The sequence below is a fragment of the Alligator sinensis genome, unplaced genomic scaffold, assembly GCF_000455745.1.
Source record: "Alligator sinensis unplaced genomic scaffold, ASM45574v1 scaffold550_1, whole genome shotgun sequence".
Taxonomy (NCBI): domain Eukaryota; kingdom Metazoa; phylum Chordata; order Crocodylia; family Alligatoridae; genus Alligator; species Alligator sinensis.
In genome coordinates, this window is record NW_005841980.1 from 2,954,548 (window position 1) to 2,970,696 (window position 16,149).

The following is a 16,149-nucleotide window of genomic DNA, read 5'->3' on the forward strand; positions in this document are numbered from 1 at the left end:
TAGGGAAATAATACTTCTCGGTCTCTGTCGGGCCAGTCCCGGGCCTTTCCAGTTGAGGACTTTGGTCTTAAACTCTCCCCAGCTTCTGAGCGGTCTCTCTGAAGAGGTCACTGTGTGTCAGCTCCCTGGAGTCTGCGCTCTTCCATCACAGCGTTTTCTCTGACGGGAGTAGGAGGAGGGACTGGAGTAGATCTCCTTGGTCTCTCTCCAGATGAGGCCGGCTGCAATGCCAAGATCCCATAGCTCTTTCCAAACAGAACAGAAAGCAGCACCGCCCTCCTGCCCCACACCACCTCGCTGTGTCCCCTCTGAGGAGGAGTTTGGCAAAAGCTCGGTGCCCAATTCTCCTTGGTTGGCATTGGAGGCCATTGCTCTCTGCTCACAGGGTTGGAGATGGACTATGCACCTGGATCCCCGTGGCTGCTGGGGATTCACAGGCAGCAACTGAGCCATTTAGCAAGTGCATTGCACTGTAGAGCACCCCACACACCTGGTTGTTTCCATACCTGTAATTCCACCGTGATGTCTGCTCTCTCCTGGGGCAGGTACAACAACACGCTCGTCCTGAGCCGCCTACAGAGGGTGGAAAGTGGCTTCTACAGCTTCTATGCTGCAAACAGAGAGGACACCGCATCCGTGACCTTCAGCCTGTTCCTGAAGTGTGAGTGCCCATTGCACGGGGTCTGCGCAGTGATGCACAGGAACTGGGGAGAGCTGGAGGATGAGAGGAGGCCCAGTTCCTCCAGCCAGCAAGGGACAAGCCTGAGCAGCAGGGAGTGTCCACATGGCCATTCTCCTGGGGGTGCCAGCAATTGCCCCAAGAGCAAAAAGGGCCGTGGAGCTGGAACTCCTGCTCCAGGGAGGTAGCCAAGATGTACCGGGGGGGAAGCTGGATCCCAAGGACCCCGAGGGGCAGTGTGGAGCCAGCAGCCCCCTTCCCTCAAAGCCAGTAGGACTAGAGCTTTGTACAGGTGAGGACAAAACCAGACATCCCTTTGTGTCCCCATCCAGCCCCGCCTCGGATGAACATTGTGCCAGCCAACAACTCCAAGACCCTTCGCTGCCTGGCCGATGGCTACCCTGCTCCTCATGTCGAGTGGTATCAGTGCTACAAGCACGCCGAGAGGTGAGCGAGGGTGGGGAGAGGGGTCCCACACTGCAAAGCCCTGGTGCCAGAGCTTGTCATTGCCAATGGCACAACAGGCTCTATGAAGGTGCCCGCCAGCACCCCAGAGCTCTGCCCAGCATGACAGCAATGCAGAGTCTCCTGCTGCCGACTACAGCAGCTCCTCCGTCGTTTCCAGTAGGCACCAGTGAGCAAGGTGCCTCTCCAGCACCAGAAGGTGATTTAGACCTGCTCTGGACAGCAAAGTCTAGTGCATGTACATTGTACAAAGCTGTGCTGGATGAGACCCAGTGAGCACAGCACCGTTCCAAAACGGCCCCTGCTCAGGAGGGAGCAGACGTATCCCAGTAGCTGAGTTGCTGGGGAGAGACGTCAGCAGAACCAAGCTCATGGAGCAACTGGGAGTTGGGTTTGGTTTGCACAATGGGGAAAGGGGCTTTACATCAACAGGGCCTTGCTGAGCACAGCTTCATCTGAACAGCTACGTTTTAGGTTTAGGGTCAGTTCAGTCTATTAAAGGAAATGGAAGAATCTTTGTTGAGGAAGGAAGTGAACGTCCCCTGGAGATGGAAGCGCAACAAGTTTCATAGATGTTTGGGTCGGAAGGGACCTTAGCAGATCATCGAGTCCGACCCCCTGCTGCTGCAGGACTCCAGTCCCTGGGGTCTGCTTTCACCATTAGCACTCACCTTGCCTGCAGGAATGACGCAGCAGCGATCTCCGTGGCCTAGTCGGGCTGCTTCAGAGATATGCTTGTCTCCTCTTTTCCTACAGATACAATCCAAACTGCACCTTGATTCTGAATGACACCAGACCACAGGTCCTGGAAAAGATGCTTTTCAAAACTGTGCAAGTTGAGAGCATCCTCACAGTCCCCAAGATGAGCGCCAACCTCACCTTTTGCTGCGTGGCCGTCAACGAAGAGGGGAACACCTCTGAGACCTTCCACCCTTACATTACAAGTGAGATGAGGGATTCTGGTTTTCTCTGTTTAAAAATCACAAATTCACTGATAAAAGTTTGTAAATTCTTTGATTAAAAACCCCCAAATCCACACTTTTCCGCAATTAAAATGAAACGCCACTATATATATAGGTATCAATTGAATGCTGTGTTTTATGGATAGATTTGCAATTTGGAAGCCTATCAGTGCTTCTATCACTGTAATAAAATAAATTCTAAATACCTATAAATGTTGGCGTTTGATTTTAGTTTTTTTATCGTGGAAAACAAAGAGCTCCCCCTGCCCCCTTTGCTCACCGGGACACGGGTCCAGCTGTGGCTGTCCCCTCCGCTGCCTTGTGGCACTGAGCAGCCCCGATATGCTCGTGCCCTCACTCCCAAGACAGCCCTCCCAGCCCTGCCAGTGCCCCTCACTCCCAAGCCAGAGCCCACCTCTCCAAGCCTTGCTGGCGCCCTGCACTTCAAACCTGCGGCCCCTTTCCCACCCCAATCCTGCCAGTGCCCATTGCAAGGCTATGCCTCATTTCTCCACCCGCTCCATCCCTGCCTATGCCAGGAACTGAGGACAATTCTGCGGGAGCCGTGCCTTAGCGAGGGCAGGGTCCGCTTCACCCAGCCACCTCGAAGGACCATGTGGGCAGTGACATTATTCATCGCTGCCCCTGCCACTCACCAACAAAGCCATATGCTTACAGATGTGGAGGGGGGTGGGAAAAAATAGCACTTTACCTCCAGCTTGGCACGCACTCACACTGAGCCCAACACATGCCCAGAAGAGGAAGCATGTGAATTGGACCTGGCTTGCCCAGTGTCTGTATAGATCATGGGCTTTAGCAGGGCTTTTTGGTGCTTTTGTCTAACAGCTGATTGAACCAGGAAGGTAGGGTCAATAAAGAGTCTTCCCCCAATAAATAGCCTTCCTCCATTATTAGCATCTCCAGTCACATCCTGGAGCCCTTTACTCAAAAGGTCTCAAGCCTCAGGTCTTCAGGTTGTAGCCATACTAGTCTAGAGGCAAAAGGAATCAGAACTTGTGGTAGAGGTGATCTCTTTTATTAGACCAACTAGATTTTTGCAAAAAAAAAATTTTTTTTTTTAATTCTTTAATTGCAAGCTTCTTTAACTGCAATTTTTTTTTGCAAAAATCAGAATTGCAAGCTTGCAATTAAAGAAATATTTTTGTAAAAGTCTAGTTCATCTAAGCAAAAAAATTTTTAAAAAAAAATCACCTCTACCACGAGATCCGATTCCTCAATCCTCAGGCACATTCTCACTAAAACCAGCGAATGCAAAACTGAACACAGGTCCCTCCACTTGACAACCAGGCTGAGTCTTTGGCAGGTCTGATTTTCTACCTACCTCCTTCCCCTGACTCCCAGGGCAGCAGTCAGCTCTGGGGCTACAGCTGTGTGACTGGAGGCGGGGGGCCGGGTAGGGCACTATAGGAGTGATGACAGTGAAACAAGCATTGGCATGTCTGAGTTTCCCCCTTTCCCTCATGTTCCTCCAGGGGAAGTGTGGATGGCCCCCAACAAGCTCTTCAACCCCACCTTGTACAGCTGCGTGGGAATATCCATCCTGCTGCTCCTGCTCCTCCTCTTCCTCCTGTACAAATACAAGCAGGTCAGACTGAGTCCCCGAGGGAGAGGGCTGTGCAGCAGGCAGAGGCCTGCGTGCAGGGGTCTGCTACCATTGTGCAGTGTGGCCAACACGGGCCCCGTGGCGGTGCGGCAAGCCTGTACCTCGCTGAACACCTTTGGGGGGAGCAAAGCTGGTCCCACGACCGCAGCTCTTGGGTCTGGGAAGCTCTGCTGGCTTGGCAAGGGAGATCTGGAAGTGCCCCTTAGCTGGGGAAGAGGCTAGCTTATTTCATGCCGCTAACTTTGTGAACCTGAAGCCCTGCACTTGGCTAATGCTAGGGGTCATGCCAGCTGAGAACAAGGGCGGGCACGAGTCCAGCAGAAAGCAGCTTCCACACTCATATGGTGGACGGCTGAGCTGCCCATCCCGCATGGGCCGACGTGGAGCCCATGAGACCTCATGCCCATGCCTTCTGCCCACCATGACCTTCTCCGTCGGCAAATACTGGACCCCACAGCCATAACTAACCCCATTTCTCTCTGGTACCGCATGGTCCCAGTACTGTGCAGGCTTTTCCTCCAAGTGCTCGGCCAAGGTGCTCGCCCACATATTTCTGAATCAGCACTTTTTTGCAAGGATCAGCAGAAATGTGCAGATCTAGCTGGGGACAAAGCCTTGCCTTTTCAGCCAGCGTCCTGCAAGCCTGGCCTCCCTTTTCTCACAACAAAAACAAAAAAATGACCAGTAAGGCAAAACAGGCTGCAAAGGACATGAACGCTCAGCTGCCTCCGGTCAAACTGTGCCCCAGCATCACATGGGAAAGTGGCAAGTCCTGCCTCTTGCTCTGTGAAAGCACCCTAAGGTTAAACCAGCCCTTGCTGCTCCTTGCACAGGGGACAAGGGACTCCACTCCCCAGTCCACCACACTGCAAGCAAAGAGTGCTGCCCTGAGCCCCAGACTCCTGCTTCTTGTCTGTTTGAGTGGACAAAGAGGAGCGTCTCTCCCCAAGCACGGATCAGCAGCTCAGGCAGAAAAGCCATCTTCCACCCTGAGAGAGCTCAGCCCCGGGTCGAGAAGCACCAGCTCCTCAGCTCTGCTTTGTAAGGAACAGGCTTCAGCTATTGAGGGAGACGGGCCGACAGGGACATGAGTGAGCCCAGCACCTTAGCCTCTCAGCCCCACTGCTCTAGGCAATTCACAGGAGGAAAACAATACAGCTGCACTCTCCCTGGCTACATGGCTGGTATTAAGTGACGCTCCCCCCCGGGTATGACTTCGCGGCAGGTAGAACCTACCCCGGTGTTCAGGTTTCTGGGCCCTGAGCTGCTCCATCTTTCTGGGCCCAACCGTTTTGGACGCACATTTTCTTTGGGGCGCACAGAGAGAGTAGTGGTGGACAGGTTGTACTCAACCTGGAGAGATGTGAGCAGTGGGGTCCCCCAGGGCTCGGTCCTTGGGCCTGCAGTGTTTAACATCTTCATCAGCGACTTGGATGAGGGGGTGGAAAGCACGCTGTCCAAGTTTGCTGATGACACTAAGATGTGGGGCGAGGTGGACACACTTGAAGGGAGAGAGAGGCTGCAACTAGATTTAGACAGACTACAAAAGTGGGCAGTTGAGAATAGGATGGGGTTCAACGTAGACAAATGCAGGGTGCTGCACCTGGGGAGAAGGGGTCTGCAGCATACATACAGGCTGGGGAGTTCCCTTCTTGAAAGCACAGAGGTGGAAAGGGATCTCGGAGTCATTATTGACTCCAAGATGAACATGAGCCACCAATGCCAGACCGCCGCCAGCAAGGCCAGCCATACCTTGTTGTGCATCCAAATGTGCATCTCAAGCCGGTACAGAGAGGTGATCCTCCCCCTCTGTGCGACTTTGGTCAGGCCGCAGTTGGAGTACGGCATCCAGTACTGGGCACCGCACTCCAGGAGGGATGTGTCCAGCCTGGAGAGGGTCAGAGGAGGCCACCCGCTGGGTGCGAGGGCAGCAGGACAGGCCCTACGAGGAGAGACTGAGGGACCTGGACCTGTTCAGCCTCAGCAAGAGGAGGCTGAGGGGGGACTTGGTGGCTGCCTACAAGCTCATCAGGGGAGATCAACAGCAAATAGGGAGAGCCCTTTTCTCCCCAGCACCACCTGGGGTGACAAGGAACAATGGTCATAAGCTGATGGAGAATAGGTTTAGGTTGGAGATCAGAAGGCAATATTTTATAGTTAGGGTGGCCAAAATCTGGAACCAAGTTCCCAGGGAAGTGGTCCTCGCCCCTACCTTGGGCAAATTCAAGAGGAGGTTGGATGATCACCTGTCTGGGGTCTTGTGAACCCAGCATTCATTCCTGCCTGTGGCAGGAGGTCAGGCTAGATGATTTGTTCAGGTCCCTTCTGACCCTAGCTACTATGAAACTACTATGAAACTTTAAGGCTTTGCTCCCAGCTCCAAAGCTGGCTTGCAGCATCATCATGAGACATCCCCAGCCTTTCACGCCTGCAGACCATGCACACGGGTGATTCATGCATGTCTGTAGCTCCTCCAGAGCACCAGCTGTAGGAAGCGTTTCCACAGCCAGAGCTTTGGGAATGAAGTGAATCATTGCCTGCTCAGATCTGCCTCTTCCTTCCTGAAAGGGTAGACAAGACCCAGGCAGAAGAGCTGGCTTGCGTTCCCCTTCCCCCACAGCACGCAGCATCCTGATGACCGATGGTTTCACTTCCTCTCTCCCTGTTTTCCTCACCTCTCTTTGATTTTCCAAATCCTTCTGACGTGACCTTTACAACAAGCTTAAGAAGCTGACAGCTTCTGCTGCCCATAGGCTTTAGGCCCCCTGGCTCTGCCAGGTGCACATTTGGGGAGCAGGGGAGAAATCCTAAATTCTCCTTCTTTGCTCTAACAGGAACCAAATCCAAGGCAATGTACTGGTTATGCTGTGCTCAGCAAAAGGGTGCACGAAGCACGCAGACAGCTGCCAGGGGCAGGGAGGGTAGACAGCAAGTGTTAAGTGGCTATTATATATGTCTGCTGCCCAGCTGAAATCCCCTATGGAGGTGTAGGGTGTAACAGCTATCCAAGCTCTATAGCCCCAACAAGCTTCAGGGGATGAAGAGAAGGAATTTCTGAGACTACAGACTCCAGTGGCTGCTCTTTAGAGAGAAAACAGGAGGGCTGGCCTGCATGCTTGCGTGGCCCTGGGCTGAGCAGAAGCATCCATGTGTAGGTAGTGGTGGCTGGAGCTTTTCATGTCCAAGCAAGGGAGGAAGGACTGGACTTCATGACTAGTCAGAATGCTTCGAACCTGCTTCTCAGCCTCTCCCACCCCTTTGCAGCCCATATTCAGAAGCAAGTAGCATTTGATGGTCTAAAACCAGGTCCCTTCTCCAAAGCTATGGCATAACATAGCAAGACCACTCTGTCATACGGGGAAGGGGGTGTGGTTGCAACAGAGCCCCTGTGCAAGGGCAGCCTTGGATTGGGAACCTTGTGCAGAAGAAAGCACCTGAGTAATCAGATTTTTCTTCCTCACAGAAACCCAAATACCAGGTGCGGTGGAAGATCATTGAAGCCTGCGAAGGGAATAACTACATCTTTATTGACCCCACCCAGCTGCCATACAATCAGAAGTGGGAGTTCCCCAGAAACAACCTACAGTTTGGTGAGAAACCCTCGTGGCTTCTTTGCCTCGAGTTGGTGACAATATGCAGGTCCAAACTGGTTCATGCGCAGAGCTGAAATGCTGCTGCTGGCACCCCCCACTCCTTGCATCGAAAAGAAACACAATGGTTAGAGCAGTAAAACACCACCTACATGCAGGCCCCCTTTTCCTCCTGCACGTAGATCTACAAACAACATAAGACAACCCTTCTCCGTGCCCTCTGTCACGCAGAGCTGGGATGATAAGATACTGCCCATTGTCTTAACATTGTGCGAGATCCAGAATACCACTGCTGTCCAGGCTGCTTTCTGACCTGTAGAGCTGGACTGTCACTCCCTTAAAAAAAACCAACTTCTTTTCTTGCACTGAAATCCCCCATAGACAAGGGCAGAACACACCTGAATTTCCCATTGCTCGTGCGGTTTATGTTTGCCATGGTTCTGCCATTGGCACATCTGCTGGAGAGTCCACCCGAACCAGTGCTTTGGACAGTTGCCATTGCAAAACTTGGGGTCTTCTAAGCAGATGTTCCTTTCCAGGAAAGACCCTTGGAGCGGGGGCTTTTGGAAAAGTGGTCGAAGCCACTGCTTTCGGGCTGGGGAAGGAAGACTCTGTCCTCAAAGTGGCCGTGAAGATGCTGAAGGGTAAGTCAAGAATAGATTGCAGAGGGAGCCTGGCTAAGAAACAACGTGGCCCCAGGGGGCTGGGATTGAGGACACAGTTTTTGCGCCTCTAGCAGATTATAGGCTAGATAACACCTGCTTTGCAGGCTGGCGCCATGGGTAGAACTGCTGCTGGTCATCATGCAGCCATAGCTGCCCTAAGTTATGGATAAAGGGGACACATTCATCAATCCTCCTCCTTTCCCATATTTGCATCAAGTTACCTTTCCTCTCATCTTACCTCTGGCCCCCTTTCTACTCCCTTCCTCAACCTCCCTTTCTCTCCCCCCATCACCCCCGACACCACCCTTTCCTCTTTCATTCCAGCCACAGCTGACACAGATGAGCAGGAGGCACTCATGTCTGAGCTCAAGATCATGAGTCATCTGGGCCACCATGAGAACATTGTGAACCTCCTGGGAGCATGTACCTGTGGAGGTAGGCAGCAATGTACCTCTCCCTCAAAGGAAGTCTGAGTTCAATGACCAAAGAGAGCACCGGCATGTTAAAAACCTTTTAAAAGCATGTCAAACTGGGAAGTAACAATGGTCCCTTCTTGCTTTTTAAAACATCGCCTCTTTCAAGTCAGCCACTATCATGTGGTCATACTTATCAGCCAGTCTAGCTAGCTACACTGTCTGATTGACCTGATGCCGAATTAGAGATTGTTTGCTCAAGGGTTTTCAGTGACTCTACTCCCTTCCCCAAATTATGCCTTCAGAACAGCAGGTTGTCGGATCCCACCCCTACCACCACATGCGGCAGGCCAGTAAAGGGTGCTCCTGTGTTGAGCCACCCACCTCATTGCACCCAACCACCTTCCAGGCTCCAAGTGCCTGCCTGGGGGCACCTCACATCCGGCTGACCCCTTCCTGGAGCACACCCACAAGCCTGGGGGTAATGCCACCACCACCCAAGGTCTGGACTGATCTTGGCCCTTTGCCCCTGGGAAACAGGCCTAGTAGTCCTCGAGGGTACTTGACACACTGCAAGAACTTGGGGTGCTTCCCTCAGTCTGAAGCACAAATAGTGATCTCCCTTAGTCAGTCAAACCAAGGGGACCCCAAGGTATAATCTAGGTCCTCTCCCAATAAGTCTCCCACGCTAGATACAAAGGAGAACTTTATTGGTTACAAGGAGTAGGTTTGGAATATATCTCAGGTGCTTTCCTGCAGCCGTTCCACTGCGTCTCTCCTTCCTAGAGCTGATTAAGGGATTTTGGCCTAGCAGAGCTGCCATCCTATTCTATGGACAGAACTGAAATGGATGAGAGTGGGCTGTTATCAGAGACTCGTATATAACCATAAAGTTGCAGAGTCCAGCAAAATCTCTAGTCTTCCAATGAAAAGTATATACAAGATTGTTGCTCACACCGAGTCTATGCCCAGACATCCTTGTTCTCACACATCAGGGATGCAAGTCTTCTCCAGAAGAGACAGGATGCAGTGAAGTCACTTCTTGATGGTCACCACTTCCTTATTTTTTTTTTTTTAGGCCCAATCTTGGTTATCACGGAGTACTGCCGCTACGGAGATCTGCTGAATTTTCTGCGGAAGAAAGCGGAGTGCCTAATTATCCAGGACTTGAGCTCGGATTCCTCTCCGGACAACACTGCCAATTACAAGAATATTTATCTGGAGAAGAAGTATGTCCGAAGGTACAAATCAGGACTAGAGATCAGAAAGAGAAAGAAAAAGAATACTTGCTAGCAAGAAGTGGAGAAAGGTTATATCAATGTAGCCTGGGAGTTCAGGTTACTTGTAAGTAGAAATGTAGGGATTTCTTTAAATCCCTATGTCCATGAAGCCATATTTCCGATCAATCAGAAATGCCCTGGAGGGACACTGTGGGATAAAGAGCAAAATTGTGACTGGTCCATTACAGAAGCTTCTGAAAATGGACTACATTTTACTGGCATGATTTTTGAGCCTTCTATACTTTTCAGTGCAAAGCTGCTCCATTGCCCACAACCTACAGCAAAGGACCTGCCACAGTTTGAGATCTTGCCAGCCAAAGAGCTATCAAGAGAAGGTGACAGAAGGGGAGAAAAAACAGTTCTGAGAGGGGTAGTTACAATGCATCTCCCTCCTGAATGCTCCCAACATGGGGTGCAATTAGCCAGGGGTAGCTAGGGTGCAGTTCTCAGTCTAACCTTGCTCACGCTAGCTCTGCAGTCCCACCTTTAATACAAGCCAACTCTGGTAGCTACTTGGAAGCGCCTTCTCTGCTCAGCAGCCTGGGCTTAGAGAATGGCAAAAGTCCATCAGGAGACGGCCCTGTTCGGTCCTAATGACTTGCGCCCTTGGCTCTTTCTGATTTAGTGACAGCGGGTTTGCAAGCCAGAGTTTGGAGACATATGTGGAAATGAGACCCGTGTCATCGTCGTCATCGTCATCTTCCTCAAACTCCACACCCACGAGGGGTAAGTTGCAAAGCCTGGCCTCTGCTTTCCACTGACCTTAGCCGTGTGATGTCCACATTGTTTGATGCATCACAGGCTGGGATCCAGCAGGCTCTGCATTCACTCACCCCGCTGGACCCATCCTCTGCCAGCCTCTAAGCACTCCTGTCTGTTCCAGGCAAGACCCCACAGGAAGAGGAGAAGGAAGATGCGCGGCCCCTGGACCTGCACGATCTGCTGCAATTCTCCAATCAGGTGGCCCAGGGCATGGCCTTCCTCGCCTCAAAGAACGTGAGTGCCAAGGGGAGGCCACCCCAGAGGCTTCCTAGCAAGTGAACTAGTTAATACCAATCTAACTCACAGTACAGAGCATCGGGGGGACACCAGCTTGCAGTGACACAGCATCAGATGAGAGTCAGTCTGCGTGAGGTTCCTAACAGTTCGGTCAATCATAGCAAGCTGCTGCTTTGGGAGCAGGATAAAACTCTGGTGCTGATGTGGTGCCAGTCGGTAGCCAGGTCAGATTCATTCCACCCCAGTGCCCACAGTCTCCTCTGAGCATGCATCTCCTGCTCCGTGGCAGCAACCCATAGTGCAGCCATCTGTATCTAATTGCATGTTCGTGTTGTGCCGTTATCACATCTCTCTCTCCGGCTGTTACATTAGAGCGTGAGTTCTTGCTGTGTGCCTTCCTGCACTCGCAGCTCTCTTTGGGGAAAAAGGAACAGAAAGTGACAGTTGACACTGCTGCCTGGATCTGCTTGTAGAAGTGGGTTAAGAACGAGCAAGCTGATGGACTGCTCTATGCTGAGGCTGTCTCTAAACATCCCAGACTCCTGAAACGCCCTCAAAAAGGGAACCCAAGAGCAGCAAAAGGGATTCCAGGTTAGAGTAGGCAGTGCCTTAGAAGCGTAGCTCCCTAAAACTCAAAATAAAATGGAAGGAAGTGGCAAGTATAAACAGAGAGAGCATTTGTAGTGCAAGACAGTTAGTACTACCAAAGGGTCTCAGTGAACAAGAGCTCATCTTCTCAGTGCTCCTCTCAGACAGGAAAATTGTGCCCTTGTTAGAGAAGGGCTGTAATGGGAAGGTACCTCATGGAGACTGTCTTGCCATCCATTTTCTAGTGCATTCACCGTGACGTGGCAGCAAGGAATGTGCTGGTGTCCAACGGACGAGTAGCCAAGATCTGTGACTTCGGGCTGGCCAGGGACATCATGAACGATTCAAACTACGTCGTGAAAGGCAACGTAAGTACCTGACACGGGGACAGCAGTGAGGAGGGCTGGAGCAGACTGTTCACTGGGAAAGACATTGAGAGAACAAGACAAAACCAGTGGTGTTTGCAGCCAGTCTGTCCCCCTGACTGGAGACTTTTGCCCCTCCAGGCTCGTCTGCCCGTGAAGTGGATGGCCCCAGAGAGCATCTTTGACTGCATTTACACAGTGCAGAGTGACGTGTGGTCTTATGGCATCCTCCTCTGGGAGATCTTCTCGCTGGGTGAGAAAGGATTGTTTAAAAGTTCTTGATAATACATTTCCATCGCTTGCAGCTTACATAAATGCAAGGACTGGGGAAAGGCCCAGCAGCCTTTATCAGGGACATAAAACAACCCACTATCAGTCCTAGCTGTAAAAATCACTGGATCGTGACAAATTCTTGTTGCCGCAAAACTTCCTCAGCAAGAGAAACGGGCAAGGCAAACTCCTCCAGCACTGCTTAAGTCAGGCAGCAAGACTGGCTGATGAGGATTCACAGAAGTTTAGGGCTGGAAGGGACCTCGATCTCTCACCACTGCCTTTGCTCAACATGTTGGTTCTTGTGTTGGCAGGTAAAAGCCCGTACCCAGGCATGGCAGTGAATAGCAAATTCTACAACATGGTGAAGCTGGGATACCAGATGGCCAGGCCAGATTTCGCTCCTTTGGAAATGTAAGTGTGTATATGCGATGGGGAGCAAAAAGAGGTGGGGGGGGCAGATGAGGCTCCAGGCAGTAAGGGCTATATTGTCCCTGACCATTACTCCTGCTGGATACAAGATCCTTCCAAAACAGGACTAAGTTTCCTCTCAGAAGCCACTGGCATGGCACCACTGCCCCTCTGGCATACATAAAGGGAGATTTTTTCTTTTTTTTAAATATAGTAACAGCCATGGATAGCCACAAACATTCCTATAACTTGCTCCTGTCCTGTTGGCTATATGGGAAAGTCTGTATGCATGGCCCAAGTGCACCTTACGTCAGGTCTTCAGGCTGTTAGAAAGAGGCAGCTTTTTGCTCTCCTTTAGTATCTTCCACCTGACAAGAGACAAGAGCTTTCATACCAGTACTAACAAAGCCTCTTCGAACACATGCAAAGACATCAGCGTTGCTCTTACTAGAGGCATGGGAATATTAGAGGTTTGCTAGTCCTCCAGGTCCTACAGAAAGACAAAGTGGGCTAATCCCATCCTGGCATCTTGGAAGGGCCCAGAGCAAACAGATTATGAAACGCTCAGAGCATTAACAGACTCATCACTGCTTCTCAACCCTGCAGGTACAGCATCATGCAAGCGTGCTGGAACCTGCAAGCCACGCAGCGGCCGACCTTCGACCAAATCTGCCATCTCATTCAGAAGCAACTGGAAGTCAACAAGGAGCAGGTGAGAAGCTTCACACAGTGATGTGTGGACAAAGGAAGGAAGAGAGGCTCAGATGTACCCCAGCATTTACAAGCCACTGCCAGTTGGCAGCAGCTCCCTTCTTTTACCTGGTCAGGAGCTTCTTGCAAATCAAATGCTAAAGATTTGCACAGCAAGTTAAGCCCATGCATAGGTGGGGAGACACGAGCTTCCCAGTGCCAGGGCTGCCCTGCTCTCCTGTGCAGAGCAGGACTTCCAGTCAGACTGCAGGATGCAGCGTCTCTGGTAAATACAGTCTCAATGGCTTACGTGCGGACTGGACCTTTAAGGCCTCAACCCTCAGGGCAGCTCCTCCATGCTCCCCACTCCTGCTGAAGGAGGTATTCTGCCCCTCTTCAGTCAAGACAAGGCTGGAAAATTCCAAAATTAATCTAAGCAAATATGAAATGAGCAGTAACATTTCCACAATGACAACTGATGGAGAACTAGGGAGGGGTGCACTAAAGCTCTTGGCCTCTCTTTGCTTTCAGGACTACATAAACCTCCCCGCAGAGGAAGACAGTGGGTGCGAACCCTCCAGCTGCTGCGAGGAGTCCTGCGATCAAGGAGAGAGCAGTCAGCCCCTTCTGAACAGCAACAATTACCAGTTCTGTTAAGGCTGTATGGTCACCAGGGATATGTCCCTATTCTCCACTCACCTTTGCAGAGGACTTTGCTTGGAAGGCAGGCTCCTCGTGCCAAGTCTTCTTATTGCGGTGCTTTCTGAAATATGAGAGATTTACAGCATTCCCCCCTTGAAGAGCCATCACGGTAGGAGCAAAAAGCTGAGACTCAGCCGTGATCCATATAGGGATCATGTTTGTCATCCTCACTGACTGACCAATGCCGGTAACATATGGGCACACTGGTTAAGTCTTCCTGACCAGCCACTGCAAATCCATGCTATCCAGTTCCTACAAGCCAAAAAACAAAGCAAGCAGTCTCTCCAGAGTCAGATCTGTAAGCTGGCACGTGGGGATGTGTATGCTCTGTACGGCTGTGCGTGTACAAAGAATTCTGTGCATTTTTGTATGCAAGTGGTTTGAGGATTGCAGTTTAATTTCATGCCCGTCTCAACACAACCTGCTTTCTGGGACAGCCCTAACTTTTAGAGATGGAAACAGCCTACCTTTTTTCTTCACTAGACCTGCCCTTCTCCTACACAGGTATTACAGTAACCGTGAGAGAGAAGCTTTTTCAGCATTAACTGGCTAACTGGAAGACGCCCCTCTCCCCTCAAACCCAGTTGAGAGCAGAGAGGCATTCTTCAGCCATTGTTAGGCTAAAGCAGGGTGAGAAGACAAGGAACAGAGCACTTTCTTGAGCTAAGAGCCTCCTTGAATCATTAACTCTTTAAAAGTGGGCGTGGAATACAAATCCCAACCCAGGAAGGAACAACAGCTTTATTTTGACCTGGAACTGATCAGCATTCTGCAGTTTGCACTGCATTTGAACCGCTGAACAAGAAATGCAGCAACTCACTGCCTATAGCAGAACCATAGGGTTTTTTTTTTTTAAATGTAGGTATTGACATTTTTGGTAAGGTAGTTAAGATTTCATAAGCTAGGGCCTAATGCCCTCAGAATATATTTTTGATCTTCCATTCTTTTTACTCAGGGTTACTAATGATCAGGGATCCGGGTTTTCCGTTTCCCCATGGAAAAAACAGAGAAAACCATGGATTTCCCATTTTTAATCGGAGAAAACGCGGATTTTCTCTTTTAGCAGAGAAACCCATGGATTTCTCCCTTTTGCAAAGAGTTCTGCAGGCTGGCTGAGTTCCAGCCTGCAAGAGCTGCTTGCAAAAGGGGCAAGGAAACCCCGCAACCCTGCCCTGAGTGGAAGGCAGAGGGGGAAGGGTGGAGCCCAACGCTCACACTTACTAGAGGCTGCTTCAGGCTTATTCTTCTTGGAGGTAAGTGGGGCTTGGGGGAAGCTGGCTGGGGGCTGAGGGAGCAAGGAGGTTTGCAGCCGGCCGGGCACTCCAGCCAGGAGGGGTTTGCAGCCTCCCCACTCCCAGCTTGGGCGCTCTCTGGCCAGGGGCGGGGGGTGGGTTTGCAGCTGGCTGGGCAGTCCTCCCCCCTCTAGAGTGCCCGGTCAGCTGCAAACGCTGCACTCCCCGCCCTGCTGCCCTCCAAATTACAGTGTGCACGACTGGCACAGCAGGGCACAGTGAGGCCGTGCAGGAAAGCTGCCCTGGCCACACTTCCACTGTGTGCACGGGGGCAGCATAGGGTTCCGTTCCTAGTCCCCACCTGCAGGGGAAACGTGGCCAGGGCAGCACGGAGCTCGCAGCAGCAAGCAGCTTTCGTGCATGTCCCCCTGTGCGCTGCCGCGCTGGGGTCCCCTCTGGCAGGGCTGGGGGCAGGGGCTGTGGGGGGGCATTTAATTTTAATCACGGATTTTGAGGGTTTTATCAGAGAATTTGTGATTTTTTTTAATCACGGAAAACCAAGATCCCTGCTAACGATACACAGCAGCCAGGTCTGTAGTCTTTACAAACAGTAATGGAAAGAGGCTATTAGGAACATTAGCCTTAATCAACTGTATAGCAGAGTATTAGTACTAGTTATAGATGCACTGAGATAGGCTTAAATGATAGCTACTAGGAACTAATCCATGAACTAACTCAGCCTTTGCTGAACTACTGCCAATAATTTCAGGGCAATTTCCAATTAAACTGTACACATGCTGTTAATATGGAATGATTTCCTTCTAGTTCAATAAAATCTAACGCTTTTCCATTTGTCAGCCTTATAATAAACTAATGTGATGAACAAAGCAATGCTCCATTTCTATTTTTTTCATAAAAGGTTTTCCTTCTCCAGTGCTCACTTCAGGAAAAGGGTGAAACCAAGGCAGTCATACAAGGCGTTACCAGGTGCTCTCAGAATTATCTGGGTAACTCAACCTTTCGCTGCTATTCCTTAAGCAGTTGAACAGTGGCAAACTGATTCAAGCAGCCTAAGCAGGGGAGGTGAAGCAATGGCAAAAGGAGGAGGGAAAACCACCACAGTATATTTTGACTAAAGGGTTAAGACATTTGGGAAGACAGGAGACCGGTATGTGCCCGTGCATCATGTTGTGTAGAATGGCTGCATCACAACA

The 16,149-nt window shown here is 51.0% G+C and overlaps 1 protein-coding gene across 4 annotated transcripts in view; it reads left to right on the plus strand.

Moving 5' to 3' along the window:
- The window catches only part of CSF1R (colony stimulating factor 1 receptor), a 28,613-nt gene extending 12,770 nt beyond the window's left edge, over positions 1 to 15,843 (plus strand). For 2 of the 4 annotated variants that reach the window (XM_014518758.2, XM_025200995.1), the window contains exons 7-21: positions 546 to 661; positions 1,012 to 1,126; positions 1,901 to 2,088; positions 3,600 to 3,712; positions 7,194 to 7,320; positions 7,860 to 7,964; positions 8,310 to 8,420; positions 9,477 to 9,639; positions 10,304 to 10,404; positions 10,562 to 10,674; positions 11,511 to 11,633; positions 11,772 to 11,883; positions 12,215 to 12,314; positions 12,918 to 13,023; positions 13,533 to 15,843. In XM_014518758.2, coding sequence (XP_014374244.1) covers positions 546 to 661; positions 1,012 to 1,126; positions 1,901 to 2,088; positions 3,600 to 3,712; positions 7,194 to 7,320; positions 7,860 to 7,964; positions 8,310 to 8,420; positions 9,477 to 9,639; positions 10,304 to 10,404; positions 10,562 to 10,674; positions 11,511 to 11,633; positions 11,772 to 11,883; positions 12,215 to 12,314; positions 12,918 to 13,023; positions 13,533 to 13,658 — 1,819 coding nt within the window. In that variant the 3' untranslated portion in view covers positions 13,659 to 15,843. The remainder of the gene's footprint in view (positions 1 to 545; positions 662 to 1,011; positions 1,127 to 1,900; positions 2,089 to 3,599; positions 3,713 to 7,193; positions 7,321 to 7,859; positions 7,965 to 8,309; positions 8,421 to 9,476; positions 9,640 to 10,303; positions 10,405 to 10,561; positions 10,675 to 11,510; positions 11,634 to 11,771; positions 11,884 to 12,214; positions 12,315 to 12,917; positions 13,024 to 13,532) is intronic. The other 2 variants (XM_025200997.1, XM_025200996.1) reach the window with 2 other exon arrangements.
- Positions 15,844 to 16,149: the final 306 nt, after the last annotated feature.